The following is an 11,926-nucleotide window of genomic DNA, read 5'->3' as shown; positions in this document are numbered from 1 at the left end:
TGACACATTTGGCCTCCTTTTGTAAATGTTTTTTCACCTTCTAACATTCACATACTCCACTGTCGTTTTAAATTTTCTTTGAATGGTTTATTGATACACACATTTAAAGGTTGAACTAATGGTGTTAATCCACCTGGAATAACTGCAATGTTTGTATTACACTCTTTGACAAATTTCTTTCTATTTCCTGTTAGATGGGATCTCAACATGTCCCAACTAAAAGACTTTCTGGATTATTTAAGGCAACAGAAGGGTTTTGCCAAACATTTCTTATCCACATCCATCCATCCTTTCTAATAAACATGACTGAAAACACCATTTGGGAAATTACATTTTGGCATCATCTTACTTTTAAAAATAACCATTAGTTTTAATTTTATGCTATCCCCTAAACAGCAAAACACTATGGTGAGATAGGATTTTTTGTGATTTTATGTGAACCATTTTTGTTCCTTTCATAGATTTTTTTAAATTTTCTATCACATCAAACATTACTGCAGTTCCATGTTTCCAATATGTGACAGTAATTTTTTTTTTTTTTTTTTTCCCTTCACAGGTCAATAATATACTTCTGGAAACTTAACAATTTGTTGCCCAAATCTTTTGGACCCATTTGTGAAACTTCTGTCCCCCCCCCCTCAGAGAACCTTATTCCATGCCATAAAACAACTACACCAAATCAAAGTTGCTTTAAAGTTTTCCCATTCATTTGAAATTTGTTTACTGACATTAAGGCAAATAAACATACACTGTTTCTTGTTACAATTAATCCCTTCTGGCGATTTTTTAAGAACTAGTTCACAACACTTCTAAGATAGGCTATTTCATTACTCCTTTCACAAAGGACATTTATTTTTTGACATATTAATTATTGTGATTTCATTTTTCTTCCACTGATGTATGGAGCTTTCACCAACACCAAACATTCTTGCTGCAGCATGATTTCCAATTTTTTTTGTCCGCAAATTGAATGACTTTGCATTTGAAACTAGTACTGTGTTCTTCATTTGGCAAGAGAATGCTTGTAACGTTTGTTCGAAAGCCTCAGAAAAATCTTCAAATGAATGATTTAGAAAGATAAGAGCATCGGACATGTATCTTTCAGGTTTCTTTGTAAAGAAAAGAGTATGTGCTATATTATGAATATACCTAAAAATTAAAAAATGTATTTTGAAATTACAGTGTGTGTTATATACCAGGTCTGAGAACAATCTGAGAAATGGTTATCTATGGTACCTATTTAACAAAGAGCTGAGAATTTTTTTTCACTTTATCATTTGTGTATCCAACTTAAATACCTCCACAAATGAAACAGCAACAACTCAGGTTCTGGAAAGATAAGAATCTTCCACAGTGAAAAAACAATAACACCTGATTTTAAGGAGTTAAATATTAGCATATTACAATAAAATGAAAGTACTGCACAATTAACAATATGTACTAATAACTGAATCATATAAAATACAATAAGCATTCAACACATAGAATAAAATACTACACTATCAGATAAAATAAGAAGAATTTCAAAATTGGAGAAAGTATTTACTAATTTGATATTATCAGATCTTTAAATCTGCTTAAGAATCGATAATATATCATGTTGAATAGATTAGGTTAATTATGGAAATTTAAAAAGTAACTATAAGTTGAATCGATCAAACTAATTATACAAATTTTAAAAAACATGTCAAATTAATTATACGAATTTTTAAAAAAACAACTGAAAAAAATTCATTTAAAAAAAATGTAAAATATGTGTATAAAATTCTTATTTTAGATTATTATTCACATTTTGGCATTTATATTTTTATTAGGATCAAGGTTATATACAAGCAACATTCTAAGAAAATTAGCAGAATATTTCAGAATATTTCATTTATAAAATTTAAATTTACAATTACATGCAAACTTTTTTCAGTTGTAGATACTTTGATTCTCTTGGAATTTGTTACAGCAGAGAATTTAAAAAAAAAAAAATATATATATATATATATACATCAAAATGAAAAAATAAACTTCCTATGACACTTCAGAATGATTATTTCTTATTTTTATTAATTTACAATCTTTTTTCAGCACATATTTTTTTCATCTTTGTTTTTCACTTTTATGTATATCTCATTAAACAATTATTTTTTACTAACTATATTTTCCATTACTTGATTCCTGTGTTCTTAGCTTAAAAGTACACAATTAAACTGTGCTTGTATTATATACATAATTTAATGCTCATACTTTAAGACAGTAAGTAATTAAATACATATCAGTGGGCATTTAAATGCACAAATAATCTCGCATTATGACTAACAAAAAGATGATCTTCAAACATGTCCACATATTATGCTTTGGCCCTTGTTTTTCCTTATAATATTTTTACATTTATTTGCAAGAAAAATTTAATTCTTGTTTGCCATGACTAATACTGTAGCAATGAGTAACAAAAATTTGGAATGAAATATTTCTTCTCAGAATCAAATGTAGTTAAGATTTTGAAACTGAACAAATTGTAATAAACGCAATAAAGTATACCATTTCCTAAACAAGTACTACAGGCATGAAATAGATATAAAACAACAATAACAAAAATAATAAGAAAGAAAAAAACCTAGCAAAAATCAAATCCAAAACAAGTTTTTTAATATGAATACAGAAAGAACATATATATAAAATACAATACATCAATAAAATATCTATTCAACTATTGTCCAAAATTTTCAGAAACAAACTACGCAAAGCAAGAGCTGCTAATGGAATTCTGTTATAATAGCAGAATTTCCCGAATATCACTGCAGTAAAGGGCTGAAATTACACACTTCAGGGTATGTATTATTTCCTGTTTTTACAACTTGTTAAAATTACGTAAATAAATATCATAATAAATAATAACTTTCATTTGTATTAGAATACAAAAAGGGAAAAAAATGATAAATCACTCCAAGTTAGTATGGAAGAATTACATCTACTAATCTTTAAGAATTATAAAATGATACATTTAAAAATAACTTTGAAGTTTAGGGGGAAAAAAATTATGAAGTGCTTCCTATAACAGAGTTTTTAATGAATTCCATACCAATAAAAATATCTTTGTCCTCAGCATCATCATTCATTGACCCATATGAATAGTTTATGTATTCAAATGTTTCATTTGGATTTTTCTCTGATGATATTGTAACTGTACTATTTGGTCCTTCTAAAAGCAGAGGTTTTGGTTTGCGAATCTATAAATACATTTTTAAAAAAAAAAAAAAGGATTAACAAAAACATTTATTACTTGCATCAACAGCAAATTGCTAAGAAATGGATAGATGGCATGCATATACAACATATCATAACAAAATGCATTGCATAAATAAAGAAATCAGAACAATACTTCTTGATAATTCTTTAAGGAATAATCCTTAAAGAATTCTTGATAATTCTTTAAGGTAAGTTTACATTTCAAACAGTAGTACTGAAAATGAAAGTTTCAAAATCTACTAAATTCTTCAGAAACTAAAGATGAACGGTGTTTTTAATCAAGTTCTGAAGCATTTGAAAATATATACAGGGTGAATCCGAACAAGTGGGCAAAACTTCAAGAAGTAATAGAAGGGTGCTATACAAGCAATATTCGTCATAGAATGTATGGTCAGAATGCAAATGGTTAGAAGTAAAAGGATAGTTTCCACTGTCACATTTAAAGAATTAACACAAGAATGAGTGGAGATACTTCAGAAAACATTTTTTTAACAGGAATGCAATTGTACATTCTCAAAAATATTGCTCAAAAGACCTTCCACCAGCTAAAATGCAGTCATCACACCTGCAAAATAGGGATCGATGCACATTTGCAGAGACACCAGGCATTTCTGGAGTATCGCTAGCAAAAATGGCGATCTTGATGACTAAATCCAGATTGGTTTCAATGAAGCACTGGTAAACTAGGCTTTTCATATGAACCCAGAGGAAATAATCCAAACACAAGAGATCCGGTGTCTTGGTGGCCAAGCTATGGGACCACCTTAACCAATCCATCGCCCTGGAAATTTTGTGGTTCGTATAACCAGCCATCCTCTCAGCAATCCACGAAAGAAAATGCCATTGACCACTGTGAGGACCGACCATTTACAATGGCACCAAGCGGCTCACCATTTGTGTTCCAAACATACATTCTATGACAAATATTGCTTGTATTGCTGCCTTCTATCATCCCCTAAAGTGTCGGCAACTTGTTGAGAATCACTCTGTATATAAATGAAAAAATTTTCATATCTAAATAAACTATGATGTTCCGTTCGCAAATCATCATGCACACTACAAAAATAAAAACTGCCAGACTTTATTCTACCAATTTCTGTTCGTACTGTGTGCATTTAAAAATGTTTAACAATATTGATGTTCTTGCTAAATGCTAGATTTGAATTTTTATTATATTTCTTCAAACTGAAAATATGGCTAAATTTGTTTAAGTAATATCTAAAAAAAACTTTTTACAAGTATAGTAAATGATATTATTACTGCATGACTGATAATACTGACTGCAAACACTATTAGAAGTTTCAAGAAGGATGAGCATGACTTCAAGAGTGATTAGTACATATCTAACTTAATAAAATGCCTTTTTTGGTACATGTTAAAATTTTTTTTTTCAACATTCCTGCATTTATTCTAAGCTTGTACAAAACCTACTATCTTAAATGTTAAATTGTGGTTCCACAGAGAGAGGCCAAGTAATTTAATTTCACTATCCTGATATTCCAGTAAAGTAAAACCACCTTGGAGAAGGTTTAAAACAAACCTTTTTATTAATTCTTCAGTTTAATAAATTAACTCAGCTTATATAATAACAGAAGAGCTCTGCTACAAACAAGATTATGAGAACATATAGTTAAAATAAAATCTAAATAGTTTTAAAATGTGAAAATTCACAAGACAAATTGTAAATGTAAGTTTTGGCTCAGGTCTTGACTCATATGAGCAACTACAGCTAGCAAAGGCTAAAGCTGGTTGGAGTCATTTGAGAAGCTAGGTGAAAATAGTAGTGAAGGGAACAGCAGTCACTGCCAGAAGCTCTTTCTTAATTTTAAGAATTATGTTTTTATATGTATTACTAATTCACATCCTGGTACGAGTCAATGAAAGTAGAAGAAATAGTGAAGGCCAAATAACGAAATAATGGGTTAGTAAAAATAAAACTCCACATACTCATTAGAATTGACTCATAAAATAGCTCTCATATAATTTACAAAATGTAGATACAAATTTTAAAAATATAGTTCAAGATTTACAAAATTTCAGAATCACTTGAAATAATGAATATTTTTGTTTTTATTTTTTGAGAGACATATCAAAATTTACTCTGAGTTAAAGAATAATGCAACCAGTTAGGCAAATCTATTATAAAGTTTCCATACATCAATTTCTTCACTTGAATTGCATATTTTACGCAATTTTAAAACAGACCTGAATTCAAATAATAAACAGAGCAGAAGGAAGAGGGGGAAAATACAGCTATATCATATTCTCTAGAGAATAATATACACCATCTTAAGTTTCATAATTGATCAGTGTGCACTTGCAAGAGAGATAATGCAGAGAATGACTTTCTTACAACTGATAAGCTTATCCCTCCCCCCTCCCAAAAAGGGCTGTTTTAGCTGCCTTCATACATTTCTAATATGCAGTTAATCTTAATACTTATAAATAAATCTAACACTTATTACTGTTCTTACTAAACTTTCTCTATTTTTTCTAATCACTTCATTTCTAGCTGCGCAAAAGACATATCTCATTTCTTATATACCTGATGCTTGATTTACATTGTTACATTGATTATGCTTCATTTTCTTGGGGCTTTGAGCAAAGTGTTATGTTCTAAATGCATGTAAAACGTTTTTACTGTTCATTCATTCAATTATGCTATTTATACCTTAGTGATCATTATGAAAATTTGTTTTTTAAATTTAACATTATTTAGTGAAGATGAAATCATACTTTTTAAAGAATAATAGCATGGTAAAATTCCTTTTCGCTGTTTAGAACCTTTCTGAGCTATGGAGGCTAGATAAACACCTACAACGTTTACTTACTTAAGTTTCAAAGCTTAAATAAGCAGTTAATGTATCTAAGGGTGAGATTTGTGATGTCACAATAATCATAATTCAAGTGATGGCAATGATCATTCAATAATATAAGTGATTTAATGATCTTCTCAACAGTGATCACTCAGTTATATTCTTACTGTAAATAAGTTTCTATACGATAATAATGGTAAGCTAGATGACAGAAATAGAAATTTCAGCTAAAAAAATTCTTAGCTGAAACCATTATTTTGCAAATACTCACCTACAAGTTTGAATGATGCAACAAATGCTAAGAATCTTGAAAGATACATGACCTCTTTCAATTAACAAAAATACAGAAAATCATTTAAGAATAAAAAAGTTATACATATATGAGCAAAATTTGTTAAAAAGAAAGAGACTGAAAATATATAATCTTGTAAGTTTAATTTCCTTCATAAATTGTTGACTGTAACAAATTTAAGAAAACAAAATGCACCAGTTTAGAAGTATATGGTAGAAAGTTTCCTGTAAACATTTTCTTCTAAGTTAAAAGTATACTTAAATCTATTTAAATAACACAAAAAATATCGGGGTATCAGATATCCTCACATGCATGCATTTGTTTAATAACAAGGGATGCATTCTCACGAGTTTAAAAAATAAAGTATCTTTACAAATATTCTTAATATTTCTTACAGAGCGCTAAGTAACTGGATGAGGAGAATCATGAATCACTTGAAAGATTTTTATTCTGAGCTAGGATTCTAAATAAGTATTGCATTAAAATGTAATCAAAAATTACATTTATAATGGAATTAAAATGGGGAAAAATAATAGTATACATACCCTAGCATTTCACTCCAGCTTTAAAACTTAATACTACCAGTGTGAAATGTTGATATGTTAAGCAGATGTAGAAAAAAAGATATTTACAGTAATTATAGGCTGTTTATCATACTTAATACTAGCAGTGTGACTTAATACTAGCATAAAACTTAATACTAGCAGTGTGAAATGTTGATATGTTAAGCAGATGTAGAAAAAAAGATACTTACAGTAATTATAGGCTGTTTATCATCAACCAAGGAAGTTATTGCATATAATCCATGTATATGTTCACCAATGTATAATGTATGTCTGCAAAAGGAAAAAAAAAAAAAAAAAAAAGAAAGAAAGAAATTAGGATAAGAAGTTAACATAAAAGATTGAATTTTTAAAAAAATAGCTGTGATTTTTTCTGGCATATCATAATTTAAAAATTAATCCTTCTTAACATCATGGGATATTAATTCAAAATTTTAAAGAGAAACATTTATTTTGCAATTAAAAAAAACAGAACTTTCATGAGTTTCACTGGACATTTTTCTATCCTCATAACATGGCCAGTGTTCTTTCAACTATGAAACCAATAAATTGTAAAACCTTAATAACCTGTTTTTCAATTATAGTAATATTATGTTAGACACAAAGTGGCTGTGTTATAACTTTAGCCACTTACCTGTGCAGTGGTGGTTCCCAAACTGAATTGTACTGCTCTTATCAACAACAGTTTTTATATGGCTACTAAAAAATCATTTCGAGAAACATTTGTTTAAATACAACTCGAGTTCAATGAGTTACGACTCTGTGCCCTTGTTTACTTCTTTCAAGACAATACTAACAGCTGGCCATGAGTATCAGCATGCCTATTGCTACTATTCAGTAAACATCCCACATTAAAACTATGAATTTCAGTAGTTTTGTGCTTTCTCATATAAATTTTTTGTAAATTCATTAACACACATTTTTAAGAAAATTAATCAGAAGAGTTAAGCAATAAAGAAAATTGTTAGGATAATCATGAAGGTGAAAAAAGACTATTGAAAAGTATGAAGATGCATTGACTATTGCATACCGTATGCCAAGTACAATGGCATTCTATAATTGTAAAGAACAAAGACGCTATTAAATAGGTTAATGTAATGAAGGGAATGAAATCAATTACTAAAGATCAGAGATTAAAAAACAAGTATGCTAAAAAAAATTGAGCATGAGAAAGCATACTAAAAAATTATTTTTTATCTGGATAGTAGAAAAACATTCATGTAGAATATCATGTGCAGTGCTTCATTTATGTACGGTACATATTTCACCCACTTCATTTGTATTTCAGTATTAAACAATTCTATAGTAATAGCAATAGGCTTTCTTCATCTGAAAGGATATATACATTATTTTTTCTTATTTCTTATTGGAAAAGTTCATTTGGTGTGTGTCCAAGGATTCGGAATGGATTAATTATTTATACCGAGGTACTACTATAAAATAAAGAAATACACTCACTTCCAAAAGTTAAGTACGAAGATGTAAAATGTAAAAAAAACAACAAATACTGCTTTGATTGACACAAAATTTGGCAGGAAAGTAGTATACATATATTTATGCATAAAAGAAAATCAATAATTATACACAGAAATGAAAACAATATTAAATTTTTTAAGTTATCAGATAATGACATACTGGAGACTTAAACAGAATTATGTATAAAGTGAAAATAAACAGCATAAAATGAAAATAAAAGGACATTAATAGTGTGATCCCCCCTCATCTGTATACAAAGTTTACACCTTGTGACCATGCTTTCAATTAGGTGGTCAACCACTGCAGAATTAAGCAATCGCCATTCTTCTTGTAGAGCAGTTTCCAGCTCAATAAGAGTGGCTGGAGGTGGGAAACGTGAAGATACAGCACGGCCGAGAGCATCCCAAAGATTCTCAATGGGATTAAGGTCGGGCAAATATGCTGAACACGCCATACGCGCAATCCTTTCACTCTCCAAGTAGTCATCGACGATGTCAGCTCTATGGAGACGTGCATTGCCGTCCATTAAAACAAAAGTAGGGATAACTGCAGCAGTGTACAATCTCACAATGGGTTATAAGACTTCATCTTGATACCGGACAGCTGCCAAAGAACCCCGTTTAAAGATGTGCAGGTCAGTGCGGTGAAATCCCTGCCCATACCATAATGCTTCCGCCTTGGAACGTGTGATGTTCAGTGATGTTTTGGGACTGATTATGTGTTCGTTGTTCACGACATATCCTTATACGCTTGTCATCTGGCTCCAGAGCAAATCTTGACTCATCAGTAAACATGACATTGCCCCAGTCAGACACATTCCAATTGACATGCTCCGGCACCACTGTAATCGTGCCCCTCTTGATTGGACGGATAATGAACACAAACTCAAGGTACCCGGGCGTACAGTCCACTCATATGTAATTGTCGACGTACATATGAGTGATACACGTGTGACATCTGATGCTAAAGCAAAGTTTAAAGTTTATAAAAAATTAAACATTTAGCAGTAGTAGCAATAAAAGCTCCCTGAGATATGTTGTGCAGACATTGAAGACAATAAAAAATTTTGAACTTAACCAATTTATTAACAATATAATAAATAATAAAAACACAGAAAATAAATTTCATTCAATATCAGAGTCTTAGGAAAAATATAATATAACAATCATTCATCAAATAATATTTTTACCTGGTCTCCAAAACACTGGCATTCAATACAAATAAAAAGTCCTAAACAGTAATTAAGCGGCCTAAAAATAAAGCTGGCTACACATTCAATAAGTCCATAATCAATGGTCAAGAAAAACACCTGAAATTTAAATCAAGTTCTTGAAAACACTTAAAACCGGCCCAACTCCGTTTGCACAAGGAATCGCCGCTCACGTATTTTAATTGCCACCTTTATTGAAGAACATGGATGCCATCCACGGCAGTCACTCACATGGTAGCCTCTGGAACCAAGGAATTTATTCCGGAACACTCATCCCGCGGACAGGCACCAAGGAACTTTATTCAGGAACAGCCATCCCGCAAACCGGAACCAAGGCACTTCATTCACCGGACTGCAAGCATCCTTCTGAAGGGGCTGGAAACCGCCCACCCAAGTGCCAGGAAAGCAGGAACTAGAAGGGCTGAGCCAGAGTGACGCGAGATGCTTATAGCAGAAGTAGGAATGACGTCATCTCACGGCAACCAATCAGCTGTCGGCACGAATCGGCTTTTCAGATGACGTAACATCACGTTTCGTTTTTGCATCTCAATTAGGTTGAAACAGTCCGTTCTCAACGCAAACAGTGGCAGCAAGAAAAAGAAGTAGAAGTAACTACTATATTACATTAAAATAAGAACTAAACTAAATAAACATTTCAAGGAGGAGAGATGATGCAGTAAAAGGTTTAAAATAAGCTATATTTTCCAACAACATCTATGGTTACAGCGGCCATTGGTAAGGCGATATCTGCTCATATGTAATTGCAGATATCGCCTTACCAATGGACGCTGTAACCATAGATGTCACACGTGTGGAGGTCGCTTTGCAATTCCGCTTGGCTATAATAGCAATATATCAATCTTCCGTGGGGGTTGTAACCCTTGGGCAGCCAGCTATGGGCCTTCGGACAACTGTCTGTGGTTTGGAATTGTTTTCATAAACGTGAAATTACAGAATAATGAACGTCGAAGAAAAGAGCAACATCTGTGATCGAATGTCCTGCTTCAAAGCGCCCCACATCACGCCAGTGCTCAGAATCTTCCATTTGTCTTCTGGAAGTCATAGAAACATGTATATCTTGAAAACAAATTGTACGAAAGTTTTAAACACCTTCTATCAGCACTTACAATCAACTTTTGTAACCCTTCATAAAGCTGGCTTCTTATAAAACTGCCTTTTATGCATATTTCTTGACATGAAAGCGCGACTGGCTGTTACCTTACATATTTGCATACTTCCATCTACCTCTGCAGCAAATTGCATCTTCTTCAATTCTGATTGGCTTATAGAAATTAGCATTTTCCTCCCCGTGCTTAACTTTTGGAAGCGAGTGTATATAAAACATCTTATACCCAGCCATGGATAGTAAAAAGAAATAATGCATTGACAAAACAAAATAAATGCTTTGAAAGTACAATATCATGATAGAGAGCTCATTTGGCTCCTCTCATGCTGCTTTTGTAGGCCACAGTCACCTTTAGTATTTATTGAATCAAAGCTAAATTTTCCAGGTAACAGATTCTGGCTGAATATCAAATTTCTGAAATACAAATAAGAGGCTAATGACCTAACACTGAGCCACCTGTGATCAAAATAAACGTATATTCTCAATCCTTCTTGTTACTGTTATTGACTAATGCTTCACCTGTTTGGCCTATAGTCAGCCCAAGCCCATGAAATTCCTCATGACAAGGAGCGCAAGATACGCCTATTGTTGACAACAGCCTTGAGCACCTTACAGGTGACAGTGCCATTTAGCTCATTTTTGCCCCCAATTTTGATAGAAACCTACCAGTGGCACGTGTCTGAGGGTCTCCCACCCCTCTTCCCCTACCTCAACCTCTCAAGAGGACTTTCGGCTCAGCTCACGGACACTATACATTTACAAGCATCTGTTCGTTCTCCAGGATTCAAAACCAGGCTGTTCGGCATGGCAGTCAGCAAAGCTAACCACTATATTGGTTGAGCAGCTCTCAATCTTATTTGCCCTACATGCGTTTTTTACATTTTTTATTTATATACATTATGAAAATGAAACTATTTGATAGTTTTATAATAGTTTCAAAAATCGTGTCTAGTAAAAGAATTCCTACACGAACATATCTAGTAGCAATCTAACAAACCTTCTCGCAATTTTCTAGTAATAACACTATTATCTCCCTGTTGTCCTTTCTATCTTCATTTCTCTTCTATTTAAGTTGCTAACGTATAATAAAAAAGAAAGAAAGAGAGGAAAACTTTGTGTATTTTGAGCCACATATTTAATTTTAGTTTTACAAGCTAAATTACAGTGTCAGAATATTTTGTAAATATTATAGCTTAATGTTCCTGA

General features: G+C 31.8%; 1 protein-coding gene across 1 annotated transcript in view; it reads right to left on the bottom strand.

Annotated features, from left to right (window-relative positions):
* Positions 1–11,926, bottom strand: part of LOC118184330 (serine/threonine-protein kinase/endoribonuclease IRE1-like) — a 96,615-nt gene that overhangs the window by 38,584 nt on the left and 46,105 nt on the right. Inside the window, exons 10-11 of the mRNA XM_035353991.2 lie at positions 7,100–7,181; positions 3,071–3,218 (exon numbers count right to left, since the gene is read on the bottom strand). Of these exons, the coding sequence (XP_035209882.2) occupies positions 3,071–3,218; positions 7,100–7,181 (230 nt within the window). The remainder of the gene's footprint in view (positions 1–3,070; positions 3,219–7,099; positions 7,182–11,926) is intronic.

This window comes from Stegodyphus dumicola, chromosome 8 (assembly GCF_044657685.1).
Source record: "Stegodyphus dumicola isolate Sdum_Otavi_A_Nest chromosome 8, ASM4465768v1".
Classification (NCBI taxonomy): Eukaryota; Metazoa; Arthropoda; class Arachnida; order Araneae; family Eresidae; genus Stegodyphus; species Stegodyphus dumicola.
The sequence above is the reverse complement of the archived record's forward strand: the minus strand, read 5'-3'. Positions and strand labels throughout refer to the sequence as shown.